We start from the raw sequence: 17,058 nt of genomic DNA, 5'->3' as shown, positions 1-17,058 counted from the left end.
GTAGAAAATTAATGTCATATGACTAAAAATTATTTGAAGAAAACTAAAATTCAGGTGAGGTCTGTAATCTAGTTCATTGTCTAATTAATTTCCTCATTGTGATAAAACAGTATGTTTGTAAGATGTCACTATTGAGAGGAGCTGTAAGTGGGTACATGGGACCTCACAATATTAGTTTTGCAACTTGTAGGCCTGTAATTTTTCAAAATAAAAGTTTTAAAAGTTATTTGAAGGATATAAGTTTTTGTATTGAAGAAATAAAAGGGATATATAATGAGTAAGATATGATAGTGTTTCTTGTTAGGTATGGAGAGAGATGAAGGGGTGATACTTTTAGATTCTAAAGAGCATCCAGAAAATATAAGTAGTCTTTTTTTTTTTTTTTTTTTTTGCCTTAAAAAAATAACTGATACTACCTCATTTCTACATATCAGCAGTAGTTCCCTATAAATATATATATCCTCCTAATATTCTTTTGGGAGCTCTGGTGGCATAGTGCCTAAGCATTTGACTGCTAACCAGAAGGCTGGCGGTTCAGAGAGCCCTCGTGGTACAATGGTTAAGTTCTTGACTGCACCACTAGGTGGTTGTTGTTGTTGTTATGTGCCGTCGAGTCGGCCCCGACTCATAGCGACCCCTCCTTGGGTTTCCGAGGCAGTATCACTGCGGAAGTAGGATTGCCCAGCCTTCCTTCCGAGGAGTGGCTGGTGGGTTTGAACCGCCAGCCGTCTGGTTAGCAGGCAAGTGTCTTAGCCACTATGCTACCAGAGCTCCTAGGTGCAGTTGTTCAAATCTGCTAGCAGCCACACACACACACACACACACACACACACACACACACACACGAGCTCTGGTAGCATAGTGCCTAAGGCACTTGACTGCTAACCAGAAGGCTGGCCATTCAAACCTACCAGCCACTCCTCGGAAGGAAGGTGGGGCAATCTATTTCCGTAGTGATACTGCCTCGGAAACCCAAGGAGGGGTCACTATGAGTTGAGGCCGACTCTATGGCACATAACAACAACAGCAGCTACATAGGAGAAAAGACCTGGCAATCTGATCCCATAAAAATAGCCTTGGAAACACTGTGACAATTCTAACTCTGTTCTGTAGGTCTCCGTGAGTTGGAGTTTACCCAACAGCACACAACAACAACAATATTCTTTTAATAAATTTAAGTAATTTTAGCCTATGTGATAGACTGGAAAGGAGCTCTGATGGGGCAGTGGTTAGCTGCTAACCGAAAGATTGACTCTTCACACCCACTAGCCACACCATGGGAGAGAGATGTGGCAATCTGCTTTCTTAAAGATTATAGCCTTAGAAACCCTTGGAAGCAGTTCTGCCCTGTCCTACAGGGTTGCTTTCAGTTGGAATCTGCTTGACAGCAGTGAGGTTTTTTGTTGTTGTTGTTGTTAATAGACTAGGATTATCCAATGCTATCATAAATATGGTAAGTTCACAGAATTAAAAAGTGGCCTTCCTAAACCACTATAGTAAGCCTTCGGCCATGATCATTTCTCTTTTAGCAATAACTTCTGCCTTCCAAGGTTCCTCTACCCAAATTTGTAGTACATAATTTTCATGCTCTGGTAGCTCTGGTAGAGCATAGTGCCTAAGGCACTTGACTGCTAACCAGAAGGCTGGCAGTTCAAACCCACCAACCACTCCTCGGAAGGAAGATGGGGCAATCTACTTCCATAGTGATACTGCCTCGAAAACCCAAGGAGGGGTCGCTATGAGTTGGGTCCGACTCGAGAGCACATAACAACAACAACAACAATTTTTCATGCTATGTTGTCTTTTTTTTTTAATACTTTAGAAATACAAATTTCTTTTTCTGTCAGAAGTCCTCTTGCTTATGAGCATTAGCTTATTGTTGTCATGGTTTTGTTCTCCAAGCATTTCCTGTCAGTTTGTTTACAGTTAATGTTTGAGATAGATGTTTCCCTATGTCTAATGTAATTTTACTTTCAATTGATATGCCAGGAAGTTAAGTGAATCATTAGAAGCTATCCTGTGACGTTATTCTCAATTAGCTGTTGACCAGCCTGGCACTTCAAAACCTGAAAATGTCATCAGAATAATGAAATGGAATACTTTCAATGCCATGTAACCAGGGAAGAAAATAAACTAAATGTTGGTCATATAAATAGTCTTAAAGTAATATTTCCCTTTCTTTTTTAATTGTTGACAAAGTTTAATTTATTTGTGTTTTCTTTATATTCTTTTACTAGTTTCAATAATGGATAAGGTGATGACAGTTTTCAACAGTGCACAGAGACTGGAAGTTGTTAGAAACTGCATCGCATTCATATTTGAGAATAAAACTTTAGAGACTGAAAAGGTAATAAAATGCATTTAACATTTCCCTTTCAGATTCACATGTTAGACTGCCACCTGAGCTCTCCTTAAATCATTTTAAATGAATAGTGTCTAAGATTTAAAACTGTAAGCCAAGCTTAATTAGATAGCTGCCAGAGAAATATTGACAGAAATTTTTTAAGATTTTCCTCAAACTTGTAAACATTGTTTATTGAATGTTATTTTTGGTCGATGCCTAAGGAACTTAATATTTTAAATATAATTTGTTATAAAGAATCTAGTCAGAATATGTAATGCATTGTAGAAACTGCAGTGTTCAACTGAAATGTGCTTCCTTAAAGCACATTTTTTGCCTCCTTCAGTACAACATGCTGAACATACTGTAAACTCTTCTTGGTAACTCATAGTCATAGTTCTGAACATCTATTATAAGATGCTGGTCAAGCATGTACAATTTTTACCCTTATACTAAATGTCCCCAAGCCTCCTTATGTTTTGTTTTTTTAATTTCAATTTTTTCTTATGGTTGAAGTGATACAGCTTTTTGTTGTTGTTGTTGTTCCTCGCTTTCAGCTTTCACATTCTGTTTCCTGAACCTGCCTGTACTGTTATCAGGGCTTCTCACGCCCAGTCTTCTTCCCTCCTTATTTGTTCTTTTGTTTTGCTTTTTTAAGTTTTCAAGGTAAATAAACGTGTTACTATAGTGTTAAAGAAATTAAATAGTAAATTTAATAAAATAAAATTAAGTAATTGATGCACTGAAGGAGGTATTCGTGAGTGTTCTTATGACAAAGTAAAACTTTTAATGCATAAACCTAGAACTCTTTATTATTGTTGCTCTGGTCTTCTTTATATCTTTATTATGATATTGAAATGAGGAGAAGAGATTGTAGAACTTTTCAGTCATAAATTACAAGTGAGTAGTGATTAAATAGCTGGCCAGTTTTGAAGTATGAGATCTGTGTTTCTCGGCATTTTTAATTTTCCTTCTGTTCTGGCCATGAGAAAATGACTAGTTATATATAAAGACAGTATCTCCGAGTACCTGGCTTTCACTCATGCTCTGAAGCAAAAGTCAGTTTGTTGACCAGTTTTGATGAGTTTTTGAAAAAGTAAATTTAGTGTTTTTCCTATTTATCATATAACTAATTCTGTTTATTTTTCATGCTGGATGACAAAAATAACTACAAATTTACCAATTTTATATTGTTCTTAATATCAAATCAGCTCTTCAGTAGTTTACTTCTACTATTAACTTTGTTAAATGGCTTGTAGGATGCACTTGAATTTTCAATGTGTTTGTTAAAAAATTATTTCTTTCCAGTGGACCTTTTGGTCACTTGTACCTCTCTTTTCCTCAGACCCTTCCTGCTGCCCTGAGAGCCCTGAAAGGAAAGGCAGCAAGACAATGTCTTACTGAGGAATTGGGTTTACATGTCCAGCAAAACCGGGCAATATTAGACCATCAACAGTTTGACTACATAATAAGGATGATAAACTGTACTCTGCAGGTAATTCTTAGTGCTTTCAGGCTACTGCTCTTACTTGAGAATACTTTTATTCCCCAGGAAATTCAGTAATTACTGATCTAGGACATTCTTGAGCCTTCCACAGCTAAGGATGAAGAACCAATAGCCATACATTTCTTTCGTTACTTGGCATGAATATTAGGAGATTTTCATTCGTTCTTTGTATTGTCTTGAGAAATACTAGATTATTTCACTAGTTCGATATGTTAACTTTATGAAAACGAAAAATCATCTTTTTTTTTTAATTGTGATTTGGGTGAAAGTTTACAGAGCAAAGTCATTTTCCATACAGCAATTAATATACATTTTGTTTCATAACATTGATTGCAGTCCCCATAATGTAACAGCTCTCTTCCCCCTTCCTCCTTGTGGTTACCTTTTCCCCATGTCCTTTTCTGTGCATTCCTGCCCTCTGAGCTATCTGTCTGTGCAAATATTGCCCTTCTGATCTCCTATGTTTGATTGTTCTAAGAAGAACAAAATATTTACCTTATTTTGCCTGTCTGTTGTTTTGCTGGAAGTCACAGGAGTGAGTTCAGTTCTAGGCTCGAAGGGTGACTAAAGGCCATACTCTCAGGGGTTTCACCAGTCTCTATCAGACCAGCAAGCCTGGTCTTTTTTATGATTTTGGGTTTTGTTCCACATTTTTCTTTCATTCTATCTAGGATAACCCACAATGATCCCTTTCCAAGTGATTGACAGTGGTAGCCAAGCACCATCCAGTTCTTCTGGTTATACAGTCATGTTCCACTAGACCCTTGGACTAATTGTTTCCATGTATCTTGGCTTTTCTTCATTCTTCTTTCTCCAGCCAAGCTAAAACCAACTGTTGCATGTTAGATGGCTGCCTGCAAGCTTTTAAGACCCCAGTCACTACTCATCAAAGTAACATATAGAACAATGTTTTTGTGTAGTTTGTTATGCCAGTTGAGGTTGATAACCCCCACGACCATGGTCTCGGGCCCAAGGGCCCAACAACTTGCTCCCTCGGAGTATTTGGCTGTGGCTAAGAAGTTATTATACCTTTGCCCCATGAGCTCTATTGTATATATGAGCATTCTTATAGCACAAGCAATACATATGTAGAAATACCATCTGTCAAATTTATGTATGGTCACAGGTATATTCCTTTTGCCCAGACATACCGGATCAGTTAGTTTGTCTGCCTGTATATCCATCTGTAGATTAATGTTGGTTACTAGTGATAATGCAATGTTGTGTATGTAAAAGTGTTTATCTTTGTTTCCGGTACCTCTTGTGCACTTCTCTGTGTCTTCGTTTCCTTAGTGTTACTGTGTTGGTTGCTTGCTTTTGCTATATTGCCTTTCCCTTCACCCAAATAAATACTTGTCTGTTACATATCTGGGAATTTTCTCTTTAAATCATCTTTAAAACATTCACTTATAATGTTTATCAGACATTCTCTTGATGTGTATGCTCATGTTAGCCCTTTTCAGTCAGTTTTCAATTGTATTATTAAAGCAATGGGCAATGAGTGGTGGATAATCCAAATGATCAATGAATCACTGGATTGTTTACTGAGTATTTTGTGTCTGTAAAACACAAAAATTACTTGCAGTTGGCTTCAAACTATGTTTATGATCTTAAAGAAATAAACTTCTCATAAAATGATGAAGACCCAATTTAGGACAAGTAAATAATCTTGTTTCCCCATCCTATTTCCGTGTTAGATATTCTGACATTGGAGTCATATTCTTTACAGATAATGCAAAAATCCTTGTCAAACCTATTGCACAAGTGTGATTAAATATTAAGATTTCAGAGACCATCTGTGTAACTCCAGAGAAAGTGAACAAAATATATGTTAAATCCTGATAAATTGGAAAGCAAAATTTACAGGATATAATAAATAATAAAATTTGAATGAGCAAAAGCATCCCCCCAAAAGTGTGGAAATTTGCCTTTTCTGTTATCAGAATTAATTTTAAATTATAGACCACAAGACAGGATGGTATTGGTACATTCATAAACAGATTGACTAATCGAACAGAATGTGGAGCTCAGAAATAGACTCATACATGCAGGAAAATGTGATTAATGCCAGAGTTGGTATTTTACGTCAGATGGGCAATTCAATAAGTGGTATTGAAACAACTGGGTGATCATGTACACTTAAATGTTCATGCACACAGAAAATGTGCATGTACCTCACATTACACACAAAAATCAATTCCACATGGGTTGAAAACTTAAATACGAAAAGCCAAACTATAAAACTTTTAGAATATGATACAAGAGATCTCTTTATGGCTTCAGGGCAGGGAAAGATAAATTAAGTCATAAATAATGCCAACTATTAAAGAAAAGATTGGCACATTTGATTACATTAAAATTAAGAACTTCTGTTCATGACCTAAGAGTGAGAGACACTTGCAAAACACGTAACTGCCAACAGATTAGCACTCAAATTATAAAGAACAAATCGATAAAGACAATACAATTTTGAAACAGGTAAAAGACTTATGTACATAGAGAAAAAGAAACCTATTTGGACAATAAATGTATAAATATATTATATAAAAAATAAAAAGGAAATGTATCAATAATTAGAGAAATACATATAGACCATTTTGTACTATTGGGAAGAATTTTAAAATTTGCTATTGTCAAGTTTGCCAAAGATGTGGGACAAATGGAATATGTAAACAGTGCTGGTGAGAGTGTAAATGGTACAGCCACTTTTGAAAATATTTTGTCATTAGCTTATAAAGCTGAATATGAACATGTTCTGTGACCTAGCAATTTCAGCCCTAGAGGAGCTGTTGCCCACATACACCAGGAGACATGCACAAAAATGTTCATAGCAGCATTGTCTGAAATAACCAGGCAACTAAAAGCAACTCATATGCAAACCAGCAATAGAATAGATAAATATTGTCTTCTTACAACACACTATTATTCAGCAGAGAACTGTTACAATCTAGTTCCATTTGTATTAAATTCAAAAGTTTGTAAAACTGAAAAATATGTTATTTAGGGATACAAATGTATGTGATAAAACCATAAAGAAAAGCAAGGGGAAAATAAACAAAACAAATTGGAAACATAATTAGAGGACAGAGAGGAAGAGTGGTAAACATGGGGATCTTCAAAGGGAATGGTAATCCTTTGTTTCTTCAGTTAGGCATATGATGTTTGTTGTACCATTGTTTTTTATAACTTTATAGCTAGTAACCAGTTGCTGTTGAGGTATGGCATCTGACTCATGGCACTGCCTTATGTGTCGGAAGAAAATTCTGCTCCACAGGGATTTCAGTGGCTGATTTCTCAGAAATGGATCACCAGGTCTTTCTTCCAAGGTGGCTCAGGGTGTTCTCAAACCTCCAGCCTTTCGGTTAGCAGTGAGCACATTTGCTGTTTGCATCACCTAAGGGACTCTTATAACTCACACATGTTTTATGTTTTAGGATACTGCAATTAGATTTTTTACAAGCATATTTACCTTCTCAAAACTTGTTTCAGATTATCTTTCTCAGAAAGTTTAACTTAATATCTGCAGTGATTCAGTCTAACATGGAAAACACAGTAACAAATAGTCTTTAGGTTCCAGAGAGAATTGACAAGATACAAGATGGAAAATATATTTACTGGAAAATACATTCTTGTTTTGGAGTATAAGAGACTAGTTATAATACTTTATTAGAGCAAAATTGGAGAGGAACCTAAATGTTTACCATTTGAATGTAGATTAACACAATTGTGGTACAGCTCTTCTTTGGGATACTGTTTATCTACTAAAAAGAAAAGTATATCTTTATGTACAGATGTGGAGAAACTTGTATTATACATTTCTGGTAGGGCAAGAAGAAAGTTACATAAAGTAATACAATATGATTCTATTTTTGGCCTGAAGTTACATGTATGTGTGTATCCATGTTACGTGTGTGTGTGTGTGTGTGTGTGTGTGTGTATCATACTAAAAATGTAGAAGAATATTTACACTGAACCCTTTACAGTGGTTATCTCTGGGAAATAGGATTAGTACAATTTTTACTTCTAGTTTAAATCCTTAAATTTTATAGAACACATAAGCATTTATTACCTTTAAAATAATAAAAGATTCTCATGTTTGTAGAAAGTTAATGAAAACCTTTATAAGAAGACTAAAACATAATAAATATATCCTAAAAAGAGCCATATATCTTTTGTTACTTTCCTGTTCTACAGAATGAAGGAATGAGATTAGCAGATCAATGTCTCTGGAAGCCCTAAAGTTAGATAATTCCCGAATCTCTTTATATATATAAAAATAGATCCTGTGCTTCATTCCAGCACATTATTAAGAGGTCCTTCTCAGTTATAAATGGCCTCAGATGTCATATTCTTATTTTAATGTGTTATTTATTGTCAACTTGGGATTTATTAATACTTACGTTCTTGTTACAACAATGCACTTGTGGGGATTTAACATGACATTCTGAACATTTTTTTACAAAAGCATAGAGTTTCAAGATAGAGAGGCCAAACATCTGTGTTGGTGTTTTAAGAAAGAAACATTAATGAAATGAAATAATTTTTAAATAGTGGTTCAAAACCTTAGTGATTTTTGCTTTTCGTGACCTAGAAGTTACTCTCTTCTTTCCTGTCCTCAAGGGAAGATTAAATAGAACATGAGTATTGCCAAGGGGCTATTTTGTTTTTCAGGCCCTTTCAATGCCAAGATAGTTTATAAAGCAGTGGTTTACAGAGGTTATAAATTATTCCTACATGTTGTCTCGTGTAGGAATATTGATCATATTTTGGTATTTTTTATAACTGAGATTACTAAAAACTTAAAGAATGATTTAACATTTTCTGTTTTGGCAGATAAAGGATTAAAACATTTTATCTATCAAGATTTTAGCTCAGATTATTAAACAATAAATTACAATTTGGTTATTTATTTATTTATTTATTTAAAAACTCAGAAGCTTCCATTACCATCATTTTGATAGACCACTTGCTAGGAAAGACTCTCTCACTAGGATAGAAAGAGATTTTAGAAAATTGAAAAAGTACATAATTTTCGACATACTGATTTCTTCCAAGAAGAAAAGACAGTCTCTAATATGCCCTCTTCCTTTTTCTTGAGAAAAAAACAATTAGAGGAAACCAGAACAATGAGTAGTTAACCCTCAGTAATTAATCACTCAGTTTTGTGACCACAATTAAGCCTTGCCCTAAGTAAGAAGAGCTAGTTGAACCTGAGAGTTTTATATTTGGATTGGACACTGGAAAAGGAATGAAATAATCCCTATTCAGTAGCCCTACCCTTGCCTCCAAAAGAAGCAATTGTACATTCTTCCTGGAATAATGTATTCCAGTATAGGCAGTCAGAATTCCCACAAGTTAAATTCAATGAAATACAAACTCACAATTAAAAAATTATCAAATACGTAAGGAAATGAGCCAGTATGAGTTAGTGTAGACAGAAACAATCAAAACAGATATAGGCCACTGAAGACTTAGATATTGTAATTATCCAATTTGAACATATGATGAGGGAAACAAATCTATATCTAGAGTAGGTATCTCTTCCAAGAAGAAAAAAGTGCTGCCCCTTCAATGATGGAAATGGTATAGTGTATTCACCTTGTGTGATTGGCTGACTCCCTCAGGAAATTGGGCTATATTGGGGCTCAGTTTTAGTCAGTCAACAGTAGCTGTTGTCACATCCACCTTAGTAATTGGAAGTCTATGTTACCCATGCATAATCTCACACCTACCACCAGGGCTGCTTTTCCATGGACCCATTGGGCAAGAACAAAGTTGCTGTGGAGGGAAGCTGACTACTTCAAAGAATGTGTATCTTTTCTACCTGATTATTAAACTGTTCCCCCACCAAGGTTGCTCTTGGGTGAGCATTCATATATATGTATATATATATATATATATATATATATATTCACATTATGTGCCCCTCTTTCTCCTCAGACCTCCTTCTTAATCATTCTCCTGTTTGTTTTTGGTTTTATTCCCCCTAAGTCTCTGATTATCCAGTCAAACCATTAGCCACTGCCAATAAATTAGGTGCATTCATGCCTCGGATCATCTCCCTTTGCAGACAAAATTAACAATACAGTGCACTGCTCAACATTCTGCCCACTAATAGGATCTCTCTTTACTATTGTCCTTCATAGCCACCCTAGAGTAGAGCTATAGTGCTGTAACTGTCTACTTTTAGGTAATATCATCATATCATGCAGAAACATGTAAATAATCAACATGTAAATAATCAAGGGTATTCTGCACAGGCCACAGGATGAGTTAGAGATAGAGGAGGAAGAGTGGCAAGAGTATTGGCCATAGGCATTTGGGCCACTGGCTCTTACAAATTGTGCCTCCAGGGCCTATTTGGGTCTGATTTTATACATTCACTTCTACTTGGTGCTGGAGTGCTTTTGTGTACATCTAACTTCTACTTGATGCTGGAGTGCTTTTGTGTACATCTAACTTTTTAGCTTGTTGTTGTAGTTAGGTGCCACTGAGTCAGTTTTCAACTCATAGCAACTCCTTGTGGCAGAGTAGAACTGCCCTATATGGTTTTCTGGGATGTAATTATTACGAGACCCAGCTCTTTCCCCCAACAGAATCACTGGGTGGGTTGAACCACCAACCTTTTGTTTAGCAGCTGAGCCCTTTTTATTCTATGATGAGTAGCTCAGGTTGCACAGTAACTTGGTTGCCTGAGTCTATTGTTCTTTACTAGGATCCAGTAGGAAGCTAGAGCTATTTATAACAGGAGAGCTGTTGGAGTGACATCAGCAAAATAGCAGAGAAGGCAGCTCCAAACTCCTGACCCTCCGAAGAAGTATCAAAAAACAAACAGAAACTCCCAGAACCAACTTTGTCAGAATTCTGGAAGAGTTAAAGGTTTATAGTAACAAAGCAAATGCTAAATCCTTATGTTCAAGAAAATCTCTGTCAAAACCCTAACTGAACATAAGCTAAAGGAACAGACACATCAGTGGTGATACACACCAAGGGATGTTGTTGTTGTTGTTGTTATTTGCCGTCGAGTCAGCCCCGACTTATAGCGACCCCTCCTTGGGTTTCCGAGGCAATATCAATGCGGAAGTAGATTGCCCAACCTTCCTTCCGAGGAGTGGCTGGTGGGTTTGAACCGCCAGCCTTCTGGTTAGCAGTCAAGTGCCTTAGGCACTATGCTACCAGAGCTCCCCACCAAGGGATACAGTAAGTCAAAAAGATCCAAGCTAAAGCTCTACCTACATTGGCTGGTAGATCACAGTGGTGTTTGGGGCCTCCATGAATTAGTGTCTTTTCATAGCCTGTGTACAGAATCTCCCCTCCCCCACTAAAAATAATCCTTCCCCAATGTGCAGTAGTCCAAGCACACTCTAGTAAATGTCCATGTATTTGTTGGGGAAGGCTAGGAGGTAGATTGAAAGTGTAACTTTGACTGTGTACCAGAGTCCTTAAAGGGACCCCGTCTTCTCTTTGTGCAGATGGCTCTGGGTGTGTGAACTAGTTCGTCTGGAAACTGAGGTGCTATAAGGTTCTACTGTGGTAACTAAAATCCTACTTTTGTTTACCAGATTTAATATTTCTACAATATAAATCAAGGACAATTTAAGTAGGCTGCTCATCTATTTCAACCCTAGGCACATTATCATCAAGTAGCAAATAGTGACTATCTCTACGGGTAAAAACTTTCTGATTACTACTTTGGCTATGTTGTCTGATATAGGAGCCATGCCCATCTTTTCTCAAACAGTTAAGTGCTACCTTTTGTTCACTGTCACCCTAAAATCCATCATCAACATTGAAGCCAAAGAGATTGGTTTGATGGCAACATTTACTTTGGTCATTCCTGGCCTTCAGAGAGCAGTCACTAGAACACATTTTAGGGATGCCTGACTCTTCTTATCAGTGTATTTCTTATAGCCTTCACAAAGGAAGTATCTCTCTGGACCTTCCCAGGAAAGAGAGTTAGAGAGTGGGTGAGCAGGTCTTACATGATAAATGTACTCTAGCATTTCTGTACGGACTGTATGAAGAAGAATGTGGTATCAGGATTGGAGGAAGACTTATTAACAACCTGAGACATGCAGATGACACAACCTTGCTTATTGAAACTGAAGAGGACCTAAAGCACTTACTGATGGAGATCAAAGACTATAGCCTTCAGTACAGATTACAACTCAACATAAAGAAAACAAAAATCCTCACAACTGGACCAATATCAAGCAACATCATGATAAAAGTAGAAAAGATTAAAGTTGTCAAGGATTTCATTGTACTTGTATCCACAATCAATGCCCATGGAAACAGCAGTCAAGAAATCAAACAACATACTGAATTGGCCAAATTTGCTAGAAAAGTTCTCTTTAAAATGTTAAAAAGCAAAGATGTCACTTTGAGGACTAAGGTATGCCCAACTCAGGCCATGGTATTTTCAGTTGCCTCGTATGCATGAGATGCTGGATGATGAGTAAAGAAGACTGAAGAGTTGATACCTTTGAATATTGAACATATGATGGACTGCCAAAAGAATGAACAAATCTGTCTTGAAAAAAGTATAGCCAGAATGCTCCTTAGAAGCCAGGATGGTCAGACTTCACCTCACATACTTGGAACATTGTATCAGGAGGGACTAATCCTTGGAGAGGGACATCATGCTTGGTAAAGTAGAGGGTCAGTGAAAAAGAGGAAAACCCTCAATTAGCAAGTTTGACACAGTGGATGGAACAATGGGCTCAAACAGAGAAAATTATTATGAGGATGGTACAGGACCATTGTACGTAAGGTCACTATGAGTGAGAACCAACTTGGATTGCAGCTAACAACAACAAGAGACAACCCAGTTTAAAAGCAAGGTCAAAGGGGAAAGATCCACATGTTAAGTCTTTGAATATACTTCATTTTAATACCCTTTGAAGTTCACTCTGAACCTTTCTCTCTTATCTATGATTAATTTTATGAAAAACGCTTTAGTACATTACTTGGTTTCCAACCTTTTCTGTTCTTTAGCTTAACATGATTGACATGTTTTAGTTGCTATGTAAGAAGTTGAGTGTCCCAGTTTGATGTTCTTGACCATAAATCTTCCAAACAGTATTCCATAAATACCAAACAAAAGCCCAAAGAAAGGGCAGTTGGAGGTAGAAAAGAGAAGGAAGATCACAGTTTCCATAACTTTAGGGTTACAAGATCCTGATTACTTAGCTGACATGCAGAACTAGCAACTGAGTACTGGAAATGTGGCTGGTGCAAATTGAGATGTGCCAAAAGGTTTTAAAGACTTAATATGAAAAAGGATTATAAAATATCTTATTAATGATTTTTATATTGATTATAATTACAAATTATGTTTTACATGTATTGTGTTAAATAAAATACTGTATTTTACCTGTTTCTATTTACTGTTTTTAATGTGGCTACTAGAAAATTTAAAGTTTATATATGTATATGGCTTGTGTTGTATTTCTGTTAAACCTCATTGCTCTAGAATCTAGCACTCAAACCTTAGCCTAAGATACTGATCCTCCTTCACTTTACCTCCATTTCATTTCCTTTGCCTCTGATGATAAAACACTTTTAGAGAGAGAGGGAACAACTGAGAACATCAGAATCCGTACAGAGGTTTAGCATTAGCAAAGACTTCTTCTTAATGATGGAACTAGCAGGAAACTCAACCCAAGCCAGTAAACTTTCTGGTGTATTAACCTTATGTCTGCCTCACTTCACACTTCAGTGAAATCTACTTGACTTGCATCTCACTGCAGAATTTGACTGAACTTAAGGTAGGTGTTTGGAGCCACGAATTAGAGTTACCCTCCTAGAGAGAGGAAAATCAATTAGGTAAAGACACTTGACCAGTAAGTTGGTACATTCCAAAAAGCCACATCTGAATTCCTCCTCCTACTAGTCACAGCATGCCCTCCATATACTAGGAGGATCCTAACTAGAAAATGGTGAAAATCTCTACAGTCTGTTTTAGAGTCAAGAAAATATATTTTTTTTTTTTTTTTTGTATAATCATTTATTCTTTAAGGTTATTTGCTCAAACAACTTTAGACAGGTTCAGATTTCCTGACCATAGCAAACAGTTGCCATTATGTTCATGTGAACTAAGAATTAAATTTGCATTGAAATACTCTAGTTGTCTTTTCAGAGAGTCTCATCTCCCCCTCATGTCTGCCTCATAGCCAAAAATTATCCGCTGGATTTAAATCACTTAAGCTCTCCTTTGTGGAATGCAGCTTTGGCCTTATCTGTTCTGTTGTTGTTAATTAGGGTATGTTTCAGATCAGGTTTTATAGTTAGAGGAATAATGACTTTTCTATCAATAACACATCACAAAGATCTTCAGCCAAGGATTGGATCACTGCCACAGCTCCTTGAGACACACTTTTTAAAGATAAAGTAATACAGTTTTAGGATACTCTTTCCCAATGAGTACGTGTGGAGCCTAACATAATTTTCTGCAGACTTCACATGACTAGTTTCTAGAACCCACCCTTGTAGCCAAAGAATTTATAGAGGATATTTTCCTGGATGGTCACAAAAAGCAGCATTTCCTTTCTTGATAAATATTTTAATAATTGAGCCAGTGAAAATCATAAATGGGGAAAAAAAGGATTTTGACAAATAAAACATAAAAGTTATTAAAGATCATTGATTCCAAACGCTTTTCTAGATAAGGAAACTAAGGTCCATGGAAAGGAAGTAATTTGCTCAAGATCGCAGCGCCAGGTAGTGACATAGTAAGCACATTGCTGTCGAATCAATTCCAACTCATAACTACTCTACAGGACAGTGTAGAACTTCCCCAGGAGGTTTCCAAGGCTGTAATCTTTGTGGAAGCGAACTGCTACATTTTCTCCCATGGAGCGGCTGCTGGGTTCTGACCAAGTAGATTAGTGCTTAACCACTGTGCCACCAGGGCTCCTTAGTGACATACTAGGGATCTGAATGCAGATTTTAATAAAGTCTAGTTCTGTGCTTTTTCCAATATACTACAAATGTCTTTAAACAATAATAATGTTTGGTCTATAACCATAATAATATATTTTTAAAAAATTTATTTAAAGGATTTTTTTTAATTCACTTAAATAAAAATAAACTAGCTCAATTTTGGAAACTTCTTTTTTGAGCCAACACAGTACTTTTCTTTCTTTTTTTTTTTAATTATGATTTGGGTGAAAATTTACAGAGCAAATTCACTTTCCATACAGCAGTTCACATACACTTTGTCTCATGACATTGACTACAGTTTACCCCAGTGCAACAGATCCACTCCTACTTCCAATAGTTTACCTCTTCCCTATATCCAGCCCTTCAGGCACTCCTGCCCCCTGAGCTGTCTCCCTGTGAATAAACAGCCCTTCTTTCTCCATGATTGTTCTCCCTAAGGAGTGTATCTACCTCAGGTAAATGTTCAACTTATATGCCTGTCTTTTGTTTGGCTGGAAGCCACAGGTGTGGGTTCAATTCCAGACCTGAAGGGTAGCTAGGGGCTATAGCCTCAGTGGTTCCATCACGCTCTATCAGAGCAGCAAACCTAGCCCCCTTTTTTTTCCCCCGCAAATAATTTTGAGTTTTGTTTCACATTGTTCTCCCTTTCTACCCAGGATCTCCTACATAGATCCCACTCTGAGTGGTTGACAATGGTAGCCAGGCACCATCTAGTTCTTCCGGTCTCATAGTCATATAGACTGCGGATTACATGGAGTACCAGTTGCTAGGACTAATTGTTTCCATGAATCTTTGGTTTTCTTCATTCTTCTTTGCTCTGGGCAAGGAGAGACCCATCGTTGCATCTAGATGGCTGCTTGCAAGCTTTTAAGATCCCAGTCGCTACTTGCCAACATGGGAGGTGGAACAATGTTTTGAGTAGTACGTTATGCCAATTGAGCTTGATGTCCCCTGCGACTATGGTACCAAGCCCACAGGTTCAACTACTCAGTCCCTCTGGGTAGCTGGCCACAGTACTTTTCTTAAAATGAAAATCAGTGAACCTCATTTCTAATGCAGAATACATGTGTAAAAAGCTGTAGTAAATTATGATCCTGGCTTTAAACTACCTTAATGATTAGTGTGTACTAGAGAAGAATACCCATCTATGTATTAGGTGTCATGTTTAAGCTCTATATGTTTTTAAAATACTGTAGTAAAACTCATTTACAAAATAAGAGCCACTAACTAATGGCATATAAGAGAGAACAAAAAAACAACTAGAGATATGGAAGAAGAAAAGTGAGTTCAAATAGCCTACGCAGCTCTAGTCTAGCTCAAATGTTCCTCCTTCAAAAACCCTTTGTGATTGCTATGGTGGAATCACTCCCTCTTCTGTGCTCCCATTAAAGCTTTTTTAAAAATTTTATTTCCACCTGTAACGTGATGAACATATTAGCTCTTGCGAGGCCTGCCTAAATACCACTAGCTTTTAAGCTCTCTGAAAACAGAGTAATACCGGGACTTCCAGTAAGATGGCAGAATAAGCAGACAAGCTGCACAGACCTTCTTCAACAGAGAAGAGAAACCAATTGATAGAGATATAGAAGATAATCCTGGAGCCCTGACCTTTGAAAGGAAATATACAGAAGTGGATTAGGCACCAACTAGTGGAAAAACCTGAATGAAAACAGGATCTAAGAATAAGCTTCATTTGACAAGGACAGCAGGCATATGGGAGGCTGACAACAAGGAAAAGGAGACAGGTAGTGAGTTTATAAGTGCTGCCAACTAGCAAATAGAGGAGCACAGCACAGTGCTCTGCTTATGTAGATAAAATACAAACAAAACAAAATGAAAATTATGGGCAAGTCTCTCCAACATACAGTCACCAATTAAATACAAACACAAAAACATCACAATGCCTCGGAGACAACAGGGCATCACAGTCCACACAAAGAAGCAAGATAAAGCAGGAGAAACACGGGACCAGGATACAGACCCAAAACACATCCCTGAGTAAGATGCAGCATTGGAGCCCCCTGATAAGGAATTCAGAAGAATTATATTTTAGTAACTTCAAGGAATTGAGAGACAGATCAAGGAATACACTGACGAAATTGAGGAAAACACAGATAAAACCCTAGAACAATTTCAAAAGACAATACAAGAACAAAATGACAAAGTAAATGAAAAATTAGAAATGATTAAAAATCTACACACAGAAATCCAGAAGATTAATGCTAAACTTTCAGAAATAGATAACACATTGAAAGGGCAAAGGTGT

The 17,058-nt window shown here is 36.8% G+C and overlaps 1 protein-coding gene across 1 annotated transcript in view; it reads left to right on the top strand.

Moving 5' to 3' along the window:
* SBF2 (SET binding factor 2) overlaps positions 1-17,058 on the top strand; it is a 636,061-nt gene that overhangs the window by 413,474 nt on the left and 205,529 nt on the right. The window contains exons 15-16 of the mRNA XM_042783055.1: positions 2,238-2,347; positions 3,687-3,836. Coding sequence (XP_042638989.1) covers positions 2,238-2,347; positions 3,687-3,836 — 260 coding nt within the window. The remainder of the gene's footprint in view (positions 1-2,237; positions 2,348-3,686; positions 3,837-17,058) is intronic.

Source organism: Orycteropus afer, unplaced genomic scaffold (genome assembly GCF_000298275.1).
Source record: "Orycteropus afer afer isolate SDZICR_OR568_19922 unplaced genomic scaffold, OryAfe1.0 scaffold00014, whole genome shotgun sequence".
NCBI classification, from domain to species: domain Eukaryota; kingdom Metazoa; phylum Chordata; class Mammalia; order Tubulidentata; family Orycteropodidae; genus Orycteropus; species Orycteropus afer.
This window is presented reverse-complemented; position numbering and strand designations above follow the sequence as displayed.